Source organism: Chlamydotis macqueenii, chromosome 20 (assembly GCF_036417535.1).
Source record: "Chlamydotis macqueenii isolate bChlMac1 chromosome 20, bChlMac1.mat, whole genome shotgun sequence".
Classification (NCBI taxonomy): domain Eukaryota; kingdom Metazoa; phylum Chordata; class Aves; order Otidiformes; family Otididae; genus Chlamydotis; species Chlamydotis macqueenii.
In genome coordinates, this window is record NC_141575.1 from 5479258 (window position 1) to 5503290 (window position 24033).

General features: G+C 49.6%; 3 protein-coding genes across 5 annotated transcripts; 1 reads left to right on the plus strand and 2 right to left on the minus strand.

Annotated features, from left to right (window-relative positions):
• Positions 1-95: 95 nt before the first annotated feature.
• PRRT1B (proline rich transmembrane protein 1B) lies at positions 96-1343 on the minus strand. The gene is made up of 4 exons (XM_086764017.1): positions 1282-1343; positions 736-1072; positions 418-558; positions 96-311 (listed from the first exon to the last, which is right to left on the minus strand). The coding sequence occupies exons 2-4, from the start codon at positions 1057-1059 to the stop codon at positions 165-167; spliced, it is 612 nt and encodes a 203-aa protein (XP_086620143.1). The 5' UTR covers positions 1060-1072; positions 1282-1343; the 3' UTR covers positions 96-164.
• A 2142-nt stretch (positions 1344-3485) lies between these two features.
• On the plus strand, positions 3486-8644 carry UCK1 (uridine-cytidine kinase 1). Its single transcript, XM_086763487.1, has 7 exons — positions 3486-3594; positions 3954-4113; positions 4944-5040; positions 5164-5306; positions 5405-5499; positions 6608-6656; positions 7037-8644. Exons 1-7 carry the CDS (start codon positions 3508-3510, stop codon positions 7222-7224), a joined length of 819 nt encoding a protein of 272 aa, XP_086619613.1. The 5' UTR covers positions 3486-3507; the 3' UTR covers positions 7225-8644.
• Positions 8645-10232: 1588 nt separating this feature from the next.
• On the minus strand, positions 10233-23629 carry POMT1 (protein O-mannosyltransferase 1). Of its 3 annotated transcripts, none has more exons than XM_010115431.2 (20): positions 23193-23619; positions 22386-22529; positions 21984-22090; positions 21325-21375; positions 20806-20952; positions 19664-19775; positions 18845-18910; positions 18180-18273; positions 17560-17715; positions 16829-16959; positions 16481-16576; positions 15152-15244; positions 14046-14142; positions 13863-13955; positions 13227-13347; positions 12862-12959; positions 12237-12350; positions 11622-11748; positions 10772-10949; positions 10233-10575 (listed from the first exon to the last, which is right to left on the minus strand). In XM_010115431.2, exons 2-20 carry the CDS (start codon positions 22505-22507, stop codon positions 10401-10403), a joined length of 2178 nt encoding a protein of 725 aa, XP_010113733.2. In that variant the 5' UTR covers positions 22508-22529; positions 23193-23619; the 3' UTR covers positions 10233-10400. The 3 variants fall into 3 exon arrangements, 2 of the variants coding, with proteins under 2 accessions (XP_010113733.2, XP_086619612.1); XR_015260696.1 differs by lacking the exon at positions 10233-10575 and adding an exon at positions 11310-11477 and having other exon boundaries at positions 10819-10949; positions 23193-23629; XM_086763486.1 differs by lacking the exon at positions 21325-21375 and having other exon boundaries at positions 23193-23618.
• Positions 23630-24033: the final 404 nt, after the last annotated feature.

Consider the following 24033-nt stretch of genomic DNA (forward strand, 5'->3'; position numbering starts at 1 on the left):
GGCCTCAGTAACGCTTCGTGGTTGCCCATTTTCCACAGCAGCCCCAGCGATGCCACGTGGGGCCATGGCTGCTCCACCTGCCCGTGTCCCCCCCTCCCCCCAGGCCGTGGTGAGGCACAAGGAGCCCCCAGCACACGCCGTGTCCCTGGGCCTCGGGGTCCCCGTCACAGGTACAGGGCCACCAGGACATAGATGACCCAGCTGATGGAGGCGAACAACCCGAAGAGGAGGCTGAAGAGGACCAGCGACTGGGCCTTTTTGGATGCCACGTTCGCCTGGGCCATGTCCCCGCGGCCGAGCGCAGCCCGTGTCTGGCACAGGAGGAGAAGGAGGGAGGTTAGAACACTCGCAGCACCAGGATGGGGGATTTGGGGCGCCGGGTGAGTTCGGGGTCAGTCAGGACGGTGCATTCCTTACCTCGTGGGAGTAGACGAGGGCGACGGCCCCGGTCAGCAGACAGCAGAAGATGGTCACCAGCACCGACTCCACCATGTAGTCCTTGGGCAGGTGCTGCCCGTGGCCCGTGGGCAATGGCCCCGCACTCAGCTGCCCATTGTACTGCGACATGGGGCGAGGAGGAGGAGGTTAGAGCTGCATGAGCCCCCCCCGTGCCCCCACCCCGGGTTGTGGTGCTTGAGGCACGGCCTGGGACCCCACAATCGTGGGGGGGGGGGGGGGGGTGGGCAGAAAAGCCCCTGCGAAACGGGGCAGGAGCACGGGGTGGGGGATACTTACGGCGGGGTAGGGCAGGGGTGCGGGGGGGAAGCCCTGGGGCGGGAAGGGCCCCGGCCCCGGCCCCGGCTGGTAGACGACGGGCGCTGGCTGGGAGAAGCCGGCCGGGAAGGGCGGGTAGAAGAGGTGAACGCTCTTGGGGTCCGGCGGCGAGTAGGGCGGCGGGTCCCCCTCGAAGGCCGCGTTGGTCACAGCCGCCAGCGCCGTGGGCCCGGCCCCGCGGCCCGCAGCGGGGTCCCAGCGGGGGCAGGAGCCCGGCAGCCACTCGGCCGCCCCGCTGCCCCCGCCCCGCTCCGCTCCCTCGGCCCTGGGGGCCTCGCCCTCCATCCCGCGGGGAGGCCTGCGGGGACACGGAGGCCGTGGGCTGCGGGGAAGGGCACAGCCCCGGCCCGCCGACCCCAAACGTGTGTGTCCCCCCAGCTCAGGGCTGGGCCGGGCTCTCCGCAGGAGCGGGTGAGCAGACACACACAACCCCACTTTGCCACCACAGGAGCCCCAAATTCCCCCCCCCCCCCCCCGACGCCCCCTCGTGTCCCCGTCCCCGCTCACCTCGCTGCCCCTCGGGTCCCGCCGCGCTCCCGGGGCCCGGCCCCGCTACGGCGGGCAGCGCGGCGCGGCCGGGCCGGGTTAATGATTGAGCGGCTGTTTGCCCAGGGCAGCGCGGGCGCGGCCCGGCCGGCCCCGGGGGCTCGGGGGGGATTGGGGGGGGGGGGGGCACGGAGCTGAGGGAGCCTCTGCAGACAGCGAACCAACTTTATTCTTCTGTAAGTAAGTGTACGACTGGGCTTTGTTGCAAATGCCCGGGTCACATGCAGACAGTGCTGGCTGTGTACGCTGCCCACGGCTCTCCCTGTACAAAATGGATGTACGGATGGGTACCTTTTAGCGCTGTGTCGTGATTTAATGTCTGTGCGCGCCCCCGTGTGCGTGTGCACTCTGTGTGTCCGTGCCTCACGCGACACCTCCCTGTGTCTGTGTGTCCTGCGGTGCACGCCCGTGTCTGTGTGTGAAGAACGTATCCACACACACATTGATGATAGACTCACGGAACCCTAGACCGGTCTGGGAAGGGACCTTCAAAGCCCACCCAGTCCAACCCCCCTGCAAGAAGCAGGGACATCTCCAACCAGATCAGGTTGCTCAGAGCCCCGTCCGACCTGGCCTGGAATGTTTCCAGGGATGGGGCATCCACCACCTCTCTGGGCAACCTGGGCCAGTGCTCCGCCACCCTCAGCGTAAAAAATAATTGTTTCCTAATATCCAATCTAAATCTTCCTCCCTCTGTTTTAAAACCATCACCCCTCGTCCTGTCACACCAGGCCCTGCTGAAGAGTGTCTCCCCACCTTCCCTGCAGCCCCCTTTGGGCACTGGGAGCCGCTCTCAGGTCTCCCGGGAGCCTCCTCTTCTCCAGGCTGAACAGCCCCAGCTCTCCCAGCCTGGCCTCACAGCAGAGCTGCTCCAGCCCTCTCAGCATCTGCGTGGCCTCCTCTGGACCAACTCCAACAGGTCCATGTTCTTCTGATGTTGGGGGTTCCAGAGCTGGACGCAGTACTCCAGGGGAGGGGGGAAATCTGTTGCCAGCTCCTGTTGAGCTTCTCATCCACCAGCACTCCCAAGTCCTTCTCCTCAGGGCTGCTCTCAATCCATTCCCCGCCCAGCCTGGATTTGTGCCTGGGATTGCCACGACCCAGGTGCAGGACCTTGCACTTGGCCTGGTTGAACTTCATGAGGTTGGCACGGGCCCACCTCTCCAGCCTGTCCAGGTCCCTCTGGATGGCATCCCTCCCTTCCAGTGTGTCGACGGCACCACACAGCTTGGTGTCATCGGCGAACTTGCTGAGGGTGCACTCTATCCCACTGTCCATGTCGCCGACAAAGATGTTGAACAGGGCCGGGCCCAACACAGACCCCTGAGGGACGCCACTCGTGACCGGTCTGCACTTGGACATTGAGCCGTTGACCACCACTCTCTGAGTGCGGCCATCCAGCCAACTCCTCATCCACCGAGTGGTCCGTCCATCAAACCCATGCCTCTCCAGTTTAGAGAGAAGGATGTCGTGCAGGACAGTGTCAAAAGCTTTGCACAAGTCCAGGTAGATGATGTCTGTTGCTCGTCCCTTGTCCACCAATGCTGTCACCCCATCATAGAAGGCCACCAAATTGGTCAGGCACGATCTGCCCTTGGTGAAGCCATGCTGGCTGTCACCAGCCACCTCCTTGCTCTCCATGTGCCTTAGCATGGTTTCCAGGAGAATCTGCTCCATGACCTTGCCAGGCACAGCGGTGAGGCTGACCGGCCTGTAGTTGCCCGGGTCCTCCTTGTTCCCCTTTTTAAAAACGGGGGTTATGTCACCCCTCTTCCAGTCATCGGGATGGGATTTTTTTTTTTTCCTGATGTCCAGTCTGAATCTGCCTCCCTCCATTTAAACCCACGACCCCTCGTCCTGTCCCAGCAGGCCCTGCTGAACAGTCCCTCCCCACCTTTCCCGCAGCCCCCTTTGGGCGCTGGGAGCCGCTCTCAGCTCTCCCCGGAGCCTCCTCTGCTCCAGCTGAACGGCCCCAGCTCCCAGCCTGTGCTCGGGCCCTGCCCCGCATCTGACCGCGGGTGTGCAAACGCCCCCGCGCACACACGCGCCCCGGCCGCACACGCGCGCCCCGCACCGCCCCGCGGCTGAGACCGGACGCGCTCGGCGCACTTGGCCCCGCCCCCCGCCCCGCCCCCCCCGTCCCCGCACTCCCCCCTCCCGTCGGCCCCCGCGCCCCGCAGCCCCGCCATGGCTTCCGCCGGCGGCGCCGAGCCCGAGCGGCCGCGCCCCAGGCCGTTCCTCATCGGCGTCAGCGGCGGCACCGCCAGCGGCAAGGTGAGACCGGGGCCGGGGGGGCTGCGCCGGGGGCGGCGGGCCGGGCCCGGGCTGCGGCGGCCAGCGCCGCTCCCCTGCTCCGCTCCGGGCCCGGCGGGGAAAGGCGGGGGGCGGCCCCCCCACCCCTTCCTGATCCCCCCCATCCCTGCCTGAGCCCCCCCCATCCCCTTCCTGATCCCCCCCATCCCTTCCTGATCCCCCCCACCCCTGCCTGATCCCCCCCATCCCCTGCCTGATCCCCCCCAATCCCCTGCCTGAGCCCCCCCCATCCCCTGCCTGAGCCCCCCCCACCCCTGCCTGAGCCCCCCCACCCCTGCCTGAGCCCCCCCACCCCTGCCTGAGCCCCCCGCCCCGCTCAGTCCACAGTCTGCGAGAAGATCATGGAGCTGCTGGGGCAGAACGAGGTGGAGCGGCGGCAGCGGAAGGTGCTGATCCTCAGCCAGGACAGCTTCTACCGGGTGCTGACCCCCGAGCAGAAGGCCAAGGCGCTGAAGGGACAGTACAACTTCGACCACCCGGGTGAGGCTGCGCGCAGCGGGAGGCTGAAGCCCCGCAGCCTTCCTCCCGCCTTGACCGGGGCTGCGTCGGTGATGGGAGAGCAGCTGGGGCTCACCGTGAGGGCCTGTCGAAGATGGGAAGTGTTGGGTGACAGAAATGCGCCTTCCCGCTCCGAAACACATTTGTCTCTCATGTCTTTGCTGCTGCAGGTGGTACCTGCTGGCTCAGTGCACCTTGGCAGAGCGCAGGGCTGGGGGGTCGGGGAGCATCCCGGCTCACACGGTCCTCTGTCTCCTCATCCTCAGCTCTGTAATAAACTGCATCCTTCCCCAAATCCTTCCTTGGTGTTTCTTGTCCCCGTAACCAGCTGCTCTCGCTGCTCGGGGGAGCGCTGTCCTTGCAAACGGGACGATGACCAGCCCTTGGCTGAAGCCTGGAGCCTGCTGTAGGTTCACCAGGGCAGATAACGCTCCTGAAAAGCATTAAAGACATCTGAGGTTTTCTAAATTACTCTTAGCTAACAGACCAGGAGTTGCACAAAATTATACAATTACCAAGCGGTTTGGCAAAACCGTACAATTACCAGCTTTACATTTGGGTTCCTGACTTCACTGTACTGTAGTTGCTGATAAACAGAAAATTCTCTCTTCCTCGTCTCTGTAACCAAGCGCAGCAATTCTGGCTTGGGCAGGGAGCGTTGGATTGCTGCTGGTCGGAAAGAATAAGCTCCAAGTTCCTTTTTTCCTGTTCTGATGCTGGACAGAATTTTTCCATCAGGTGTAGAAAATCTGAGCAGAACACTTGATACAGCGGTGTCTGAACCTCTTCCTCTTTAAACCTTCCTCTCGCAGATGCTTTCGATAACGATTTGATGCATACAACCCTGAAAAATATTGTTGAGGGGAAAACAGTTGAGGTTCCAACGTACGACTTTGTGACTCATTCTAGGTAGGTTTTGGTTTTGTGCGAAGCCTTGGGGTGCGTGGATGTCCCCAGCTGTGCCTGGGGACGGACTGCTCGACTGTGGTGCGAGACCCCATTTAACATCCTCCGGGTGTTTTTTCCTGGCAGGCTGGCAGAGACGACGGTGGTCTATCCTGCTGACGTTGTCCTCTTTGAGGGGATCCTGGTTTTCTACAACCAAGACATTCGGGACATGTTCCACCTCCGGCTCTTTGTCGACACGGATTCTGACGTCCGGTTGTCCCGCAGAGGTAATGCTCTGCCGTCACGGGCAGCGTCAGCCAGTTCATGTTCCTTATCCGTCCTCGGCCATGTGGTAAGACTCATGGGTTTTATCTTCCCGTGCCAGTTCTGCGAGATATGAAACGTGGGAGGGACCTCGAGCAGATCCTCACCCAGTACACCACGTTCGTCAAACCTGCCTTTGAGGAGTTCTGCTTACCGGTACTGAATGTTTCACTAAGTTGATTTGTGGAGGTTTTTTTTTGGGAAGGAGAGAAGGATCAGGGTTGCTTGAGGATTAGCTGCACTGTAGATGCAGCAGTGGCGGCTTTTGATTTGTGTTTCCCAAGCCCCACGCTCTCCCCTCTGCCTCATCTATTGAACCGTTACAAGCTGCTCGTTTAAGGAACTTAAATGGTTGGTGCCTTCTGCTCGCAAAGCACCATGGAAATCCCTAGAAGCTGCACCCATTTTCTCACTGCTCGCTGCCGTGGCTTTTTTAGCGTGCGTCCCTCTGACTGAAACACTCCCACTCTGCAGTTATTCTTAAGTCTTGCAGGAAGAAAGAAGAGCTTGGTTTCCAACAGACCCTCTCTCAACAGGGAATGCTGGTGAAACCTGGGGCAGACCACTACAGCGTCTGCTTGCTATGCCACGTAACACGGGGCCAATTTAGGTGCTCACGTAATCAAATTAACTTGTAAAAACTCCTTTGAGAACAAAATCCTGTATGTGAATTAAATAAGGTGGAAAAGGCTAGCTCAGGCGCCTCTAGCTCGAGATCAAAGCAGTTCTGGGATTGTAAAAGTACTCATTAGAAATGCCGAATTTGCTAGTCTTTTTATAAGTAGGGGGAAAAAAACCCCAGGGGCTCCGTGGTGGTAAAAAAATCCATAAAATGTCATCAGAGACAGGAAGGAATTTCACATCACCTTGGGTACCCTGGCTCTCAGCAGAGATTTAGCAATGGCTTGTGACAGGCTGATTAGAACCAGCTCTCAGCAAACAGACCTCGGCCTCGAAGCAGGCGCCCCATTTGAAGGTGGCGTGCTCTTCAGAAGTGTAAAAGCAAGTACTCCACGCTTGACCGATGCTTCTGCCTCCCGATTCACTGCAAAGGGGCAGCAAGGGCAATCCCTGACCTGAAATCCTGCTCGTTAGCCAGTGCGACTTCTCGATTCCTTATCGTCACTGAGAGCTTTAACTTGCAGCCCCAGAGCACAGAAACCCCTCCGTCTTTTTGCCCGGCTTTCTGGTGTTTGGAAGCTTCTTCCTAGAATAAAGGTGGCTTTTCCCAGTAACAGTCTCCACCACTGTTGCTGTTTTGCAGACAAAGAAGTATGCCGATGTGATCATCCCCCGAGGAGTTGACAACATGGGTAAAAGGGAGTTTGGTTCTCTGTCTGATTTCTCTGGAGAGACCGCGTTTGGGGTTGGGGTGCGAGCAGGTGGCACACGCTGCCTTGCTTTGCGTGCTCCTAAGGAAGGGTGTTTTGCTGGAGGGCTGTAGGGGAGGGAGCTGCTCAGCCTGTGGAAGGCTGGGAAAAGGGACGCGCGATCGGAGATGCAGAGCAGGACACCAGTGTTGAAGGTGGTGCTGCAGCTGCTGGTTTCTGTTGAGGTCTGACCCCACTGCAGAGGGCAGGCATAGTTTCATTTAAGGGCTTGTTGTTAAAATGAGCTGGACAGGCCTGGATGCTCCACATTTTCTAGACAGCTTGGCCAAAAAAGCCTAAGTATTTCCCTTTCCTCTCTGCAGTTGCTATAAACCTCATAGTGCAGCACATCCAAGACATCCTAAACGGAGACATCTGCAAATGGCAGCGAGGGGCAATGAATGGACACGGTCGGACCTACAAGCGCCCGTTCCCTGAACAAACAGAGAGCAGCAGCGTGCTAGCGGCCGGCAAACGCTCCCACCTGGAGTCCAGCAGCCGTCCGCACTAACCTGTCCGCGACTGAGGGATTTGCCCCCTGGTCCACACCAACACTGAAGACAACTTTGGGAAATGACTTCGACAGAATGGGTGGTGAAGTGCCCTTTAAGTCATCCTAGCAGCGGAGGGGTTACTGGTGTGAAACTTCTCGCAGAGGGAGAGGAAGGAGTTGGCCTGCTGCTCCTCTCCCCTCCAAAACCCCTCCCTTTTCTCCCTACGATCTCTGAAGTTGTTACGTTACTTGATGAACTGGTTAAAGGTAGAGCTACTTGCCTTTTTTTAATTTTCAAAATGAGATCTAATGCCAGATCCTCCCTTGAAAATTAAGCGCCGCCAGGTGATTAGCAAGATACCCCATTTCCCTGACTATGATCTTCCTTAGCGGGAAAATTATCTGCCAGTTTTTTTCCGAAAGAGAAAACAGTCTCTCTTTTTTCAAGGTTAGCTCACACCCTGTTAACGTAAACAAGCAGGTGCAGTCCTTATTCTCCACCTTGTTGGCACCCTGAGTTCTGGCACTGTTCTCCTGCTGGCCAGCCTCCTTTTTAGCCTGTAGCAGCATGTGGGGGCAGAGGGACTGACCTGTGCAGTAGTCTCTCCACTGAGATAGAGATGAAACAGAGACTGTCTGGGACAAAAGGGAATCTGCAAGTTCATCTGGGGGGGACAGGCCCAAGAAATTATGTGATTCTAGTACTTAATTTATTCCAAACCTTGCTACACTGAATATTTTTTGTACCCAGTCTCCTTGACCACAGTTACTGAATGTGTGAGCTCCAACTGGATTGAGTTGCTCATGGAAACAACCCTGACCTTGTCAGTATTAGTGTCTTTTAGGGCATTTCTGTACTGCTGATGGCAGATTCTGCTGGGCGGAATCCGTCCGCTTCCAGAGCTGGGTGGCAGGATCAGCAAGGGAGGAAGCTGTGAACTGCAAACCCTCCTTCTGGTGGCACAAACAGCTCTCTGGACATGCTTCTACCCTCAAACAGGGTCAAAGCACTTGCCTTGCACTCGGGCAGTTTAAACTCAAGAATGTCTGGTTTTCTAAAAAGAGCAGACAAGAGGCTGCAAGTATAAACAGTGACATCCCAGTTTCTGTAGTTTACCCTAGATAAGTGATACTGCAGCAACATTAAGTTTAAGGAAAAAAAAAAATCTGAAATGAAGTGCCGATTGGGCCTTTGAAAATGTCATCCTTCTTGTGGTATCCTTCTTGAGTCTGGACTTACAGAGTAATTTTAAGAATGCGGGGGAGAGGGGGTGGAACACTATTAAGAGGAACTTTTTCATATTTGCTAGTTTTCTAAAACCAGGGTCTGCCTGTGTTGGTTGTGGGTGTGTTACTTCAGCTAATAAACAAATGAACAAACAGCAAGCAGAAATGACCGTTTTATACAAAACGTATTTGTGCTGCTTGCACTACACCAGCACAAAGGTACAGAAAGGAACACTTCTGGAGATGCTTTTATACTCTTTCTCCCCTTAACTCAGAATTGTTAGCTTTAGTTCTGTAATGGCTGAAGCGTTAGAGAGAAAAAACAAAACACCACCAATTTAAAAAATCCCCGCAGTCTGCACTTTGATCCCTGTAGTCTTTTCAACACTGGAAATTGGTAAAGGTTCTTTATCTGTTCGTGATATCCACAGTTTAGTAGTACATCTCTGCAATGCCGAGGAGAAAGCAGTTCACCTCCTAACTGCTGCTAGGTGCTCTTTAGCTCAGGGTCACAAACTTAGAGTATGAGCTACTGCACTGAAGCGTTAGCTATTGGGACTGATTTAAGTAGGAGCAAAACAGTCACTAAAACCTACTTTGAATGACTGGTGTTTGATCGTACCTTCCTCTGGGGGCAGGAGGAGCTCAAGGCAGCCTTGAATAGCATGTCTTAGAGCAGTGGGGACAGTAAAAAGCACCCTGGTCTGTCTAGGACTGCTGTTCTTGGTCAGCTTCGAGCTGTGTGGCAAGATCCTGCTGCTGCAGCCACATGAAAAAAAAAAAAATTAAATGTGGCATAGGTACTATACCCTTTGTTACCTGTACAGAGCTATTACAAACTCCCCGCTGAGGGGTCCCAGTCCTTCCCTTCCACCTTCTACCCTGTGAATTCCTCTGCTGGCACAGGCCAGGGCATGGGCTGAGCTACTTACAATGTTTTTACCCTTTCTGCCATGTGTACAAGTTGGAGCAGGTTTCCTTGTCAGCATGCTCAGTTCTACCTTGCTCAGAGCAACTCTTCCTAGGAGATGGGAGGTGTAACCCTGCAGTCCAGTAAATACAATACTGGCATTGCCAGTAACAGGCCACAGGCTTCCTAGGAAAAACTGCAAGGCCAAAAGACTCTTCTGCCTTTGGCTGACTTCTTGGCCTGCCCGAAGCGTTGTTTTAGCTTGTTTAGCTGTAACAGCAATTTTTTTTTAAGAAAAGGTCTATTTTTAATTTTGCTTAGCTTCATAAAAATTGTGGCTATGCCAAATGATTATACATAGATAATAGTAACAAGTCATTATTCTCTGCAGAATGAACTATTTATAAACTTAGCTCAATGCTGTAATGTAATGAAATAGGGACGACAGCAGAGCATTGAAAACTAGGGCAAAGAATGCATTGTTGAAGAATATAGTCATGGGATGCTGAGGACTGCAGGGCCAGTTACTGATAGTTAAAACTGTGTAAGCTTTAGAGCTGGGAAAACTCAGTTTTTAGGAGTAACAAAGAAAACAGAGACCAGTGTCTGATGTTAGAGAAGATCTGCTTATAGTGACTTGTAACATGGACTTGCAGGCCATGGTGCTAGCAAACGTATAAAATAGCCCTACGTGCAACGTGGTGCAGGAAGGAAGAAACCAGTACGTACTTCCAGGAAAGAGGAAGAAGAAACCCTTGCAGCATGCTCTTCCCAGCAAATCTCCTGGCATGCTGTTGCCTGAAGTCAGCAGCCTTCAGACCCTGAGGGACAGAGGCAGGGTGAATGTAACAGAGGTAGAAATTGAGAATTGTGCTCGTCACAGCTACTGTTGAGCCCTTTTCTGTAACAGTACTCTTTTATTTTCTGTTCCTGTAATAATTACATCTGGACTACTATCAAGTATTGTTCAGACTGTTAAGATTTCAGTTATACTAATAATAAATTCTTGGCTTTGCATAAAAGCTGTTTCCTTTTGTCTGTAACAAGACTGTAACTGTTATTGTTTTCGGATAAGGATGTTCCAGCTGTCCTTCCAGCGCAAGTCCTTAAGTTCAGTAACAGACAGCGAGGGCTCCCCATAGGTCACAGGGCTGAACGTGCGATAGACAAGGTAAACCGAAGAAAACCAGGCTACAGTCAACGCACTGAACATGCTCTTGAGAAGCAGAGATCTGGGATGAGAGAGGGAAAGAGCAGTCAAGTTACATCGAGGCTGGCCAAACACTTCATCCAGAAGCAAGACCTATATCTGGCCTATCCTTTCTAAAGGCAACGGCCACTGCTGGAGAAAGCAGCTTGCCAAGGTGACAACCCTGGAGAAAAGAACTGAGTCACTTCTCTTGTCTAAATTTGGTTAAAACCACATACCTGCAGAGGTGATTGCCAAGATGCTGTAATACGATGGGAATCAGGAGAATCTGGAATGTGAGGGCAGGCAGGTAGTGGTACAGGAAAAGTGTTTTCTCCATCAGGAAGAAGGGCAGGTAATTCACAGCCCAGCCTCCAACACAGATGCCCCCGGCTGATACCCACAGCTGCCACGTATCTGCAGGAACAGGAGACACCATCTCAAAGCACTGTGTCCAGAAACCTACAATCTCTTAAGACATCACCTAGTTGCTTGGTTGGTTTTTTTTGGTTTTTTTTTTCCGCACTCTCTACAGCTTGTGCCAATACAACCTTTAACTTAATCACGCTCAGCTGAGGGAAAGAGTTACATTTTTGTCACTCTTTTATGAAGTACCCATAATCCAGAGATTACAGCGAACAGGAAGCAGCTTCACAGCACCACAACAAAATGTGCTGCCAGAAAGGTCAGCGTAAAACTGCCTGACCACACAGTGGAGATAGGGCCTCGTCTGGAACAAACACACCTAAAATAAACCCCTCCGTACACGGCCAGTACCTGCTTCTTTTAAATCATCACGAAAGGGCTCAGTAGAATCCAAATCTGATGGCTGGGGATGATTCAAATAAATATTATGCTGGCTACTGTATTTTCTCATAAGGTGCTGGTGATATTGCAATGACCATAATCATCTCTTCATGGGCTACAGTAGATTTTTGTGTAGCCCTAATAAAAACGTCAGGGTTAGTGGGCTGGAAAAAGTGCTAGCACAGTCAAGCACATAGTTGCAAAAATGTGGCTTTGGGGGCTATTAAAGTGTAGCTGAACAAGCGACAACCCCCCATCTCCTCGACACGCACATACACAGACCTTCAGGAATGTCGTAAATTTTTCGTCGTCGTCGTACCAAGTACCACAGGGACAGACATGTGTAGAGCAGAGCAGCAACGTTAGCTGAAGCCCAGGTGACCACATTCCCAAGGAGGTGGATCTGGGCCTGCAAAACAGAAGATAGTCTAAGCCAGAAGCAGGAATATACTGCAGTTCTTTTAGATAAGTTTAAATATTACCTACACAGATTTGCTAAATTAAACTAGAGCATGTGCCTGGCTAGTAACCTGATCCTTCCTGGAACAAAGCATGCTGATAAACTTTGCTGCTTCAAGACTCTTTTGTAATGTAAGGTATTTAAAAGATGCTATTGGAGATGAACTTGCCTTCTAAATGGAATCAATAATGGAAACAATTAAACTGCTTTTTTCCTTACAAAAAAAAATGTGCAAGAAGATATAGAAGATATGATTTAATTAAAAGCAACTACTGTCAAAGTTGTGTCACATGACAAAAAAAACCCCAACCGTCAGGGAAAACACATCCTTAATACAGGAAGCAGCTCCGCTCTCACTCACACTCATGGAGCTCACATCTGAACTGAAGTCTGCTTTCTTCACCTGGTTCACGTCTACTTCTACCTCTCATACTTACACCAGAGGTTGGGTGGAGCCAGTAGGCAATATTTGTGTCCATTGTGATCCAGTCAAGAGCAGAGGAGCTGTACTTATGTTCTGTGTCTTCATTTTTTAACGTGAGTATTTTCCACTAGAGAAAAAGTAAACGGAAGGCTTTCAGACTTGAATGAGTGGGATAGCAGGCACGGGTGAACGGCTCCAGATGTAAGATGTTGAGTTCTTAACCCGGAGTGGAGAAAGATTTTGCATATCTCATACGGGATACTGATCAATACAATGGTTTTATTTTGTTCTTATGTAACGCACTCTCCTCAGTCAATTTCTACAGTGTCAGTAAGGGACACCGATACTACTGACTGCACACACAACACACCACAGTTCAGTTTCAGACAGCTCTGGGAGCCCAGCAGATCTTCCTTCCCCTTCTTTTTTCACACAATCACTTGGGTATTTGTTACTGAATAGCATAGGTCTCTAATGCCCTCCTAAGTGCATTCAGAAATATTTTTTTTTAGTGAGGAAGCCAAACTACTCTATCAGCAAGGAATATGCAATGAATCCTCAGGCTCAGAATCTGCAGAGATGCTCAGGTTCCTGCTCTGCAGCAGAAGGAAAAACGAAGGGAATAGCAAGACACTCACCTGCAATTCTGTGAACTTTGCCATGAAGCTGAGGTTTTTACTTATGTCCATCTGTGTGGGAGAGTGGAGTTCCACTTCCCTCTCTTTTTGCTCTTGGCCTGGAAGAAAACAGTATAGCTCAGAAATAAACACAAAACAGAAAGGGGAGAGAGGACACGATATACCCCTGGCTTCTCACACTGCCGGGAGTCCTTCTCCAATACACAGTCCAACTGCAAGAGCGCTCTAAGGGGATGTGTAAGGATTCGGACATCATGACAGAGTCAGAGCCTGCTGAACACACATACACACAATATCACATTCCCATCAACGTGAAGCGTCCCCCAGCCGCAGCAATCTGCTTCAAGAACATGCCTGAGACGTACTTTTGCCATATCTGTGCTCTTCCACGTTCCACACCATGCTCTGGTGGTAGCCTTTGGACAGCTTCTCACCAACCACTTCCAGCTGCCGGTATCCCCACTCCGGTAAAGATGCTCCGCTGAGCTGAAAGATGACAGTAAACTTACAGTCCCGCCAATTTGAACTTCAGGATGGAGGTTCCTAGACCCTGCCTCAGCAGTGGATGACAGCAAGGGACTGCTAGAAAGTATGCAAACAGTCACCATGCAATCCTGTCTCAACAAATGCTACACCCACAAAGTCAGGGATTCCGGGAAACTCTGCGATGAGATCCTTAACCATTCCAGCTGCTGTCACATACTACACACAGACTCAGCATCAATTCCTGAAGCAGTATCTAAGCCCCAGTTGTGAACAGTGTTCACAACACCCTGAGAAGCAGGACAGCTTGGCAGGCTGAAAAGGAATGTAGTATGAGTGCCTGAAACACATGCTGCCCTTTTATCACATTGAGCAAGTTTATTGCTTCCTTTTATTTACTTATTTCGTTCTTTGGTTTAGTGGCTTAGGCATTTCGGAGCAGAGAGATTAGTAGCTTACGAGATTACAAGATCTGCAAGGAACAAAAGCTATAGGCAAGTAAATATAAATCCACTTGCCTTTAGCACTGCAGAGGTGTTTACGTGAACAAACCTCACTTCTGACAGAATTGTCTTCCACACATCTGTGTCAGACTCCCGATTCACAATTTCCTACAACAGAAAGATGTCTTTGATCGTCATGTTGTCTCAGCTGTTTCTGCTGGAACATGATGAGCTCCTCGCTTCCCATTGACCACTCACCACTCTCCAAAGGTTCTGTGCTGGCATGGAGATGTTATAATCAATGTAGCAGGAAACTTCTTGGGAGTGGGGGCTTAGAGGGGCAGCAACATCATGCCTAGAAGACAAATAAAGTAAGATCCTCCAACATAATTTCCAAATTTATATAAAAAAGAAACCCATAAAGGTACTGAATTGGCTTAGACCAGATTCAGTAACAGAGCAAAACCAAGTAATTCATTCATACAGATTGCACTGTTTACTCTGAAACAGAACACTCCCCACTACCAAGAGCTGCCAGGAACAGGCTCAGAGGAAGCCAATACAGACGCCTGCTACGCCAGGCTGAAGAACAAGCACTGATTGTGGCAAACAGAGACGCTGTTCACTGCAGTTTCCAGTAATGAACAAACCAGGTCTGGAAGGGACATAGCAAAAACCCAAGCTCAGAACACCCCCTTCCTAATCTGAGTGATATTCAAGTATACACAGACAGCCTTTGGGAAGCAGTCGGGAGGCAATTTCATACTACAGCACTTGCAAAACAGGCAGGAGTCCGCAGCAATCAGCCACAGCACGCTGAATTCTCCAACACATCTTCCTAACTTTCAGAGCGCATACTCAGGCAGGAGTATGCCATCAAAGTCAGTGGAGTTGACTTTGGGTTAACAGTCACACAAAACGCTAAATATCTGCACCTGCCTGGAGTGGAGCCAGTAAAGGGGCAAGGATGAAGACTTACCAAGGGGACTAAGTATTTAGGAGTCTGCAGAACTATCGTGAATTGTGAACACGGGTGAAACCATCACTAGTACCTCTGAAGGCCAGTAGAGAAGACCAGAAACCGCTAGCAGACCCTGAACAGTTTGTGATTAGTATCAAATCCCACTGCCAAGTCAACGGCAAAAACATAACTAAGCATACAGCATCCCTTCTCTGGGCCACAGGGATGTAAGTAACCACAGGAGGTCCCTCCTAGCCCCACTGTTTTACGAATACCAGGCAGTTTATAGCATACCTGAATGCAAGGGTCACTGCGCATTAACACCTGAATAATTATTCTGAGAGACAACAAAGCAGAATGAACCAGCAGGCTCAGCAGAGCAGAGGATGAGGAAAGGACTTACGTGTTGAGGTACCGAGTCGTGATGCCATGGACCAGCTGCACGATGTGTCCGTGCCTGACAGGACGCGGCGGGTTACTCACCACCAGCTGCTGCCTGGCGGAGCAACACACAAGAGGAAGTGGTTACATTCTGCTTTATGTATAACTCAACCTTCTCAAGACCAAACTGTTAGGTCAAGAGGCTGCAGGCAGGGACAGACATTTAGGCAGTAAGATGAGAAATCAAAGCAATCTATAGATCGTACCAGAACGCAAACAAAGCTCATCAAGGCAAAGGGGAGTTAAGGGCAGAATGACTCAGAGGATCGGTAACGGGATACTGACAGCCCAGCCATTAGGTCAGTGCTCCGAATCCAGGTCAGTCAGGAATGAGTGCAGATTATTCCCACCACACAGCTGTTCGGTGGCTTTTAGGAAATGAGTAAGTGCATCAGTGAGGTCTGACAGGTGTTTGTACTACAACTGATGTCACTTTTGGCAGAATTATAAGAGACATCAATGGCTATCTCCACCGTGAAGACTAAACTCTCATCTTGCTTCCAGACAGAGCTAACACATGCTTTGGCAAGGGGGAACGCTGCAGTTCACCTAACTGCTGCCTGTATTTTACTGGTCTATAGAAGGACTTCACATCCTCCAGGGTCGTAGGAGTCTCGAGTCTGAACAGTTTTAAGAAGAGACTGGATTTCTGTGTTCTGGCAGAGTCCTTGCTTGAAAGGTTTGCACTATGGACAAACTTTCCCAATGTGTGTATGATTTATAATGGCATACAGTCCTTCTGGCAGGACATTTTATGCAGTTCCCAGACCAACATAAGAAACCTACAAAGCAATGTCTCGACCAGTATGAAATGATGTCACACACAGGCTTTCACTGGCAAAACTACAAGAACAAAGAGTCCTGCTCTCCACTGATAGCTATAACGGCAAAGCACTTCGGCACAAACCAGGCCTCTCAGGCACAGGCACCCACTTGGAATCCTTCCCAATGTGGGTGCTCATCCCACACTTTAAATACAAAGAAATACACGTTCTGCAGAAGTGATTTCTACTCTAAGACTCATTCATGTTTGATAAAACTCATCAAGGCACTCTAATGCCATAGCTCACACATTTCAAAAAGCAGAACTTCCTTTCATGCAAAACACCTGAAGAGTTCCCACCGGTCTCATAAAGTTCCCCCTGTGCGCTGCACAGCCCACGTTCTGGCAGGAGCAGTTCAGGCAGAATTTCAGAGTCCTCAGTAATGCCTCTACCATATTGAGGAGGATTGTGCAAAGAGCCACCCTTACCAACTCTGCAGCTGAAATTTAAATCTCTTGCATACTTACATTCCGGGATCTTTGACAATCCACCAGTTGTTCACATCCTTGAAGGGATAGCAAGTCACCTGCTGTTGATGGGAACTACCTCGGCCATTCTCATACCTGTAGGAAGGTTAAAAATACCCACAGGTGTGTTACAGTACATCTCTGTGCTCAACAGAATCACAGCAATACACAGCAGCATCAGATCACTGGCTCCATTCTTAGAGAGCACAGAGAATCTGTGCATCTGCAGTGTGCTCTGAAGGATTCATGAAGAGATTGCCAGGACCCGAACTGAGATACTTGGACTGGCAGGGGAGGAACCAGAGCATACTTTCACCCTAACAATACAGACCCAACCAGATTCCTCACCTGATGGGATAAGTATTTGTGTGAGAATGGAGCCAACACTGCATGGGTTTGCCCAACACGTTCCGCAGAGTAATCTGAGAGCCGTAGGCCACCTCTAGGGGCTGACCCTGAGTGATTCGAGCCAGCCCACCCTGAGAAGCATAATGATAGGATAAGTGGAAAGAAGAAACAACCCAGAGGCTGTTTAAGTTCTATTAAGAGTCACCTGTCTCTAACACAGCAGTATCTTAGCACAATGCCTTCTCATTTGGTTGTATCTACAAAAATCAAGTCTTGCAGCACCATACTCAGCAGACAGTAAACACACCAATGCCTGAAAGACTACAGGGTCTCAGGGAATATCCCTAAAGCCATGCTGCTCCAAAAGACAGACCAAGCACTCCTCTACAGAAAGCCACACTGTGATCCTGTAGTCTACATCATCACTTAAGAGTTCAGTATTGTATCGACTTCTGTGGAGTTCTATTGGAAGGGACAAATCTTCCCCAGAAGAGTGAATGTACTGTTCTTGGTTGACTGGGAAAAGCTTTTCATCCATTACTAGCATTTCAGTCACTATTGCTTCATCTTAAAGCAGTACTACAGCAGCAAAGTAGTTAAATGACACAAAAGGAACAAATACGCAAGACCAAAGGAACAAGATTGCACCCCTTTCTTCTAATAGTGAACACAAGACAAATTTCCCCCTCTTCTCCCCTGATAAATCAGTTTCATGCCCACGTTTTCTTTACCTCTAAACTGGCTTGAAAAGCACTTGTCATAATCTGGTCATGAGGCCCAGAGCGATACAGCAAAGCCAAGTGAACATAGAAGAAGGACAGGTACACTGCCATTGGGATGATGATGAGGGCCAGGCCCCTAGCTAGAAAATGGCACATCAAGGACACCTAGAAGAACACACAGAACTCACTGGCTTCATGCTTCAAACATTAAAAAATATTAAAAATACCAGTGCAGTTGGCTTATTTTACTTGTCTTCTTTTAAGTTTCCCCAATCACCCTCATTCAGCTACAACTTTGTGGACAGCTGGGTAACTTCCACTGAAGAATTAAACTGGAGCCAGCAGAAGGTATGTGAAACAGTGCAGGTTTTGAGCCAAAAATCACCAAGACATGGATAAGAGCAGAAAAGCCAGCCACCCATACATGCTTATCTTAAAATTAACTCCATCTTCTCCAGCAGCTGAGCTGGGAAACTGTTCTAAGACAGGAGAGTTTGCAGACTCTGACAAGGAATTTTAGTACACAAACCAGCTACGACAGCATCGTTATCTGTGGGCTTGCAAGGCTCCCAGCTGGCTCCCATACTGAAAAGTTACACATAATATATTTTGCATGTTGGGCTACCTACATTTGACAAGTTCTGGTCACCTATCATGTGCCAGAAGTGGAGTCCTGCGATGGTCAAGAGCAGCATATAGGTAAACAGGCCCATGTATTTCACTCTGAGAAGTAAATGCATAAAAAATGAACATGGTTAAAAACTACACAATTACCTCATACAAGACACAAACATGCAAGTCTTCTCTTGAACAGGATGGATTAAAGTCCAAAGACTTAGACTCATGACAAGTTTGGCACAACATAATAAGCCTCAAGGGTTTGACACCAGAAGATTTAATTTGTTTGCCAATCACATTAAATAAGCGCAGCGACAGACAACCTTCTTCATAACAAGCTGGCAGATGACAAAGCACAGGGTCTCTAAATTCAGATTCGCTGAAGATTGAAGCAACTAGGAGGGAGGGGTGAGATGCAGATGCTAATTTATAACATAAAGCCATCTCTGAGAAATGCATTTTATTCTTCCCAGGACAGTACCCTCTAAAGCCTGGTTCTGGCCACTGTGAATTGACAGCCTGTCTCCAGAAACACTCTAACTCACTAAAAAGTCATGGAGATGTCTGCTCAGAACAGCACCAAGAATCAGTCTTCAAAATCCAAAGCCCCACTGATATCTCAGATGGCAGGCAGGAAACTCAGCTTTCTGAAACACAGTATGACATCATCACTTACCCAACCGCACAAGAACAAGCTACTCCAGTCAACAGAAGCCAAAACCACCAGCTTCCAGAGAAGGATCTTAAATAAAAGGACAAAGGAAAGGACGTTATGGTGAGATCTGGGCAACTTCTTGGGATCCTGAAGTAAGGTAATTTAAATTGAAAAAAAAGAACAAAAACTTGCAACACTCCATGATTATTTATTCTACTCAGAGGTATTTCATTCTGAACCTCCCACACCTCCAACTCTCAGCTTTAACCTACAGGGTGTTGTTAAATGTACTTCTCTGTACCTTGAAAAGCAAAACAGAATGCTACCTGCCTTCTGATACTACAGATAAAAGACATGTACTACATCACTTGCTGGGCTCAGTTTAAAGATAATTTTACTTTACTAAAGACTACTTTATCCTCGGCAAAGATCAGAGAACACATGAAGTCTCAAGAAAAGAGACAAAGATCTCTAAATTCAGTGCTTGTAAACAGTAACAAAGGAGTGTTAAATGACCTGTTATCACCAGTGTTTCTTCGCACAGAAGGAATCCTTCCAACAAAAAATCTTGGTGGGCAAAGGAGTGCTCCCAATAGATTTTATTTTTACAGTAAAATAAAAGAGACAACCTTGCTACCAGCTAAACCAGTCTTTAACACTGCTCAGAAGAGAAAACTTCTGGGGCAGCCATATGAGAGGTCAAAGCACTGGATTTTACAGACAGATGAAGTGAGTTGCAGAATGGTGAAGTGACTTACAGAGAAAAAAAACAACAGAGTCTGTGACAAAAAAGAGTCACCACAAGAATATCCAAAAGGATGGGAAACAATCCAGCATTACCTGTGCCTTTGCAAATTGTAGAACTTCAGGTAGGATAAAACTGCAAGTAGGATAAAAAAAATCAATATTGATTCCAGCAGCATGAACCTTGACTGAGTGATCAAAGAGTTCTCTGTTGGAAAAGAGAAAAAGACACAAAATTAGAGAAACTTATCTATAGGCAAGCTCTAGCTCAGACAATCTCACCATTACCCAACAGAGAAGCTGCCCCTTTAAGTACAGCCAATTAATTTGCAATCTTACTGGCTGTAACAGGGAGGTGTTGGGTTTTAAGGGACAAAAACCTTCCAGAGGAGCAAAGTACATGGCCGTAACTGTCTCCAAGGACAAAAAGGTGGGCAAGTAGTAAAGTCTGGCAGGAGGCAGATAAAGGTGCTGTGCTTGCCTACAAAGGCAAAGAAAATCAATGCTGGGAAATCCAGAGAGGTGCTTCTCAAGGCAAGGAGAGTCAAGGCAGTGACCCCAGCAGGCAACGAGCATGATAACAAATCTTCAAGAATGGGAGCTGCAATGCGCTGCTCTGTGCAGGATTCCCTGGGCCAGAACCAGAGCAGGCGGTAGCTAGGAGACGTTTCTCTTATCAGACTGCTAAAGGGCTGTTGAGAGGCTCTTTCCCTTTCAGGCAGCTGCCAGCAGACTCTCAGAGAAAAAAAAAAAAAAAAGAAAAAAGCCAAATAGAGTTATGCACACCAGAACAGTGTCAAATCACGGTGCTAACCATCTCAGACTGGTTTGCTGCTGTCTGGAGATGAAGAAATTTGATGAGCTCTGACTCTAAGTAGGGTTGTCCTGCTGTTAAAAACCAGTATGTTGTAACTCATCCTGTAAACCTCTGAGGAAGAGTACAGGCCTCCTTGGAAGCAAGCAATGTGGTTCTCTGTGAGGCTGTTAAGGCTGCTCACTTTGCTTAATAACGAAATGAACTTGTATGAAGCCTCAGCCTAGAATGGCAGCCTGCTGCGGAGCTGTAACGATAGCCGAGGGACCAGACAGGCTCAGCAGACTCACACAGGCCAGGCTGAAGGTGGGCTCTGACGTGGGGAGATGCTATTCCAGCCTTTCTTGTGCCCTAAAAATCCACAGGTGGAAAAGAGGCCCTTCTCCCCCTGTATGAAAAATGGGACCCAGGACAATAATCTTACCTAAGAGAATCAGAAGAGCAGCTCCAAGTGCAGCACAGTGGGAGAACTGGAGCTCTACCAGAATCTGGTATGCTAAAGGCACACAGAGAGCACCAGCCAGGGCTGGCAGGAGTCGCAAGGACCAAACAGGAACGTTCATGCTATATTCTGGAATAGGAGACAACAGTGATGCCCAGATTTGGAAACTATCAATTGCAGAGAAGAGGGATCAATACAGAACTCCTTATGACTACAACAAGTTGTTGAATCTCACTCCTACTCTTACTAATTTATTGTCTGTCTTGTACTGCTTAAACAGTTTTAACTGATGTAAAAGATCTGTGCTATGAAATCATAGTGCCTTAAACTTCTGTTACAGACCTGCCGAAGACTTATTTAAGAGCAGAAGTGAAGGTGTCAGATAAAGCGTTATTTCCACTACTCAGGCAAAAAGGAATCTGTCAGCCACTGAAACACTGCTTATTTTCTCAGAAGAGTGAGAAAATATTAATATTTTTAATACTTAAAATTAGCTCTTACCAGCTCCAATCCTGTTCCATAAGAAGTTTCCATCAAATCCTCCTAAGTAACCTACAACATAAGCAACAATTCAGAACTTCCAGTCTCAAGATGAGTATAAAAACTGGTGCTAAATTAGTCCTGGAACCATTTCCCAAACACATAGCTTTTCCATGCGTGAAAGCCCTCTTCCCCAAAAGGGTCCTCTTTTGAACTGTTCTGCCTGCAGCAGTGCTTGATAATGTGCAGAGGCACGAGAATATAAATTGAGAACAGCAGATTCTCAGTGACAAAATTACATGTATATTTAATCTCTCCTTCCCATACAGACACTTTTATGTTGTGTTTATCTCAGCTACAGAAAGGAACTCAGGCCGGAAAGTCTGCTTGTTGCCTACTATTTCTAGTCCCTAGCAGTTCTCCTCTTACCTTTTTCTTTACACAAAGGACTGGATAACAACGAGGTAATGGACACATGGCTCCATCACCTCCCCAGTACACATGCAATAGCCCCCTAATAATACTACATAAGGGAAATCCTAATTCTCTCCACATCGGAACCTCTCAGCTGCCTTGTGCTTCTCCCCAGTAACAGGGTCTGACAGCTCATTTCTAACCAGCATTTCTCTTTTCCGCAGCAACAGGCAACAGACACTTCCCAATTTCAGGAGACACCCTACCTCCCAAAGCTAGCAGCATATGGCCAAAAGGCGGGCCGCTGTCATCCACGAAGAAGATCCTCTTCATGTAGAGGGAAACGAATTGGCCATAATAAACTTCATCAAAACTGAAACACAAGTGGCAGAAATATGTTAAATCTAACTGGAAGTAAGTATCCTGCAGGCTACGGGGATACTAGAGGATGAAACACTGATGTGCGGGCAAAAGGCTAAGAATACAATGAAGCACAGTGGCTTCGCGCCCTTCCCCTCGGGAGTTTCTTCTAGGGAAACACTATTGTTGTATTTACAGAGGCTGACATCAGGCAAGCTCTGCTCTTCTGCTCCTACATTCTTACTCACAAATGTTTAAAAATCAAAAAGTCCGTGTCATTCAAGTAGAAAATAAACTCTTCTACTCACACTACAGCCCGCGGATAGGAAAGCCCCCAAAGACGGCTTATTAATCCCATCGCAGTCAATGCCACGAGGTTCATGTTTATCTTCACAGTAACCACAACCGGGTTCTTCAGAAATCCCAACATCCTGTCAAAAGTGTCTCCAAACCTCCAAAAACAGACAGAGAAGAGCAGCAGTCATCCTTTTGCTGAAAGCTAGCTGAAGATCATTTGACAGAAAGCACGCGCTGCTACTTTGTGCTACTCGCGGCTCGTGGTAACTGATCTTCCAAAGTTCTCTCACTTTCCACATTTATGTTTTCTGCTGCCTCTACAGTAGTAACTCTAAAAATGAAGTTATTAAACACACATAACTTTTCAACTGCCGTGCTTCCACATGTGTTCATCATCATCAACAGCAAGCTAGAAACTTTGCTTATTCTTACACTGGTTCTGCAGAAACACAATAGTTTAATTCCAACCTATATTCTGCTTTGAAGTAAGCAAAACTCTGATGCTGGTGACAGGCAAACCACATGCTCAGGCACCAGGCTGCTCAGGTAGTTTAAAAAAAAAATAAAAATAAAAAGAGTTACTTCCTTGCAAACTGAGTGTATTTCTTGGAGCGGGCAGGGGGCAGAACGTGCAAACATCCAAACATCCTCTATGTTAAAAAGCTGGCTACTGGAGCAGGGGTGTTGGTGCTGCAGGGCTCTAGCACAGCCTAGGGGGGAGTGCTGCAGGAAGCAGGACTGAAATCTTTACTTCTCTAAGCAGAACTGCCAAAAGCTAGGTCAGAAAATAGTGGGGAATCAGTGTTGTATCTCCTCACCTCAATATGCCTGGAAGTCACTGGAATGCATCCATCTGCGTGGCTTTGATCAGGGAAGAACAAAGCAAGATGCAAGCACATCACCATCGTCAAGCGTGGCACCACCGTCCTGGTTTCTCACTACCTACAAAACACAAGCGCTGTGTGGAATGGACTTTTTAAGCCCCTCGCAAAGCTGCGCTCTCCACCACCACCGTGGACAACACACCGACCCACCAGCAGAATCTAGGACAAGGGCAGGCCATCACCTGTGCTCCACCATCACCTCGCATGCCCTGAGACCTCGAAGAACACCCTGACCTGGGTGTGGTCACCCCAAGTGGGTGGTCACCCCAAAGAGGACCCTGCTTCTCCTTGCAGCACAGGCAGGCCTTGAACCTTGAGGCAGGAGTGCAGCACAAAGTCCCCCACCAGACCTCATAGCCCCCCTCAAGGAACCATCAAACCCTCTAGCAGGCTTTGCATCTGCTTCCGTGAGCCCTATGAGGGGCAGTAGGACCACTAACCGCCCCACCACAAGGCCTTGTTCCCCCTTTTGAGCTCTATAGGGGGACAGCAGGACCACGGACCCCACACCCAGGCCTCACTCTTGAGGCCTATAGGGTCAACAGGACCCACCAGCCCCCCTGGATCCAGCCCTGTACCCCTCTCCTTGAGCGTTTTTTGGGGCGGGATAGGACCACCAACCCGCCGCCAAGCCTCCCACCCTCCCCTCGAGGCTTACGGGAGCAGCGGGCCCACCAGCCGCCCCCCGCCAGGCCTCGTACTCCCCGCCTTGAGCCTCGGGGCGGGGGGCAGCGGCAGCACTAACCCGGCCACAACGCCTCGCCCCTACTCCCCT

Excerpts from the sequence above, each read along its gene's own strand:
- PRRT1B (XM_086764017.1), bottom strand. The coding sequence starts at position 1,059 with ATGGAGGGCGAGGCCCCCAGGGCCGAGGGAGCGGAGCGGGGCGGGGGC. Across the intron at positions 559-735 it reads CACCCCTGCCCTACCCCGCC|TACAATGGGCAGCTGAGTGC; the intron begins GTAAGTATCCCC and ends CCCATGTCGCAG. Across the intron at positions 312-417 it reads CCCTCGTCTACTCCCACGAG|ACACGGGCTGCGCTCGGCCG; the intron begins GTAAGGAATGCA and ends CTCCTGTGCCAG.
- UCK1 (XM_086763487.1), top strand. The coding sequence starts at position 3,508 with ATGGCTTCCGCCGGCGGCGCCGAGCCCGAGCGGCCGCGCCCCAGGCCG. Across the intron at positions 4,114-4,943 it reads GTACAACTTCGACCACCCGG|ATGCTTTCGATAACGATTTG; the intron begins GTGAGGCTGCGC and ends TTCCTCTCGCAG. Across the intron at positions 5,041-5,163 it reads GACTTTGTGACTCATTCTAG|GCTGGCAGAGACGACGGTGG; the intron begins GTAGGTTTTGGT and ends TTTTCCTGGCAG.
- POMT1 (XM_010115431.2), bottom strand. The coding sequence starts at position 22,507 with ATGTTGGGATTTCTGAAGAACCCGGTTGTGGTTACTGTGAAGATAAAC. Across the intron at positions 18,911-19,663 it reads TACAATTTGCAAAGGCACAG|ATCCTTCTCTGGAAGCTGGT; the intron begins GTAATGCTGGAT and ends CTTTTATTTAAG. Across the intron at positions 16,577-16,828 it reads ACAAATACTTATCCCATCAG|GTATGAGAATGGCCGAGGTA; the intron begins GTGAGGAATCTG and ends ACCTTCCTACAG.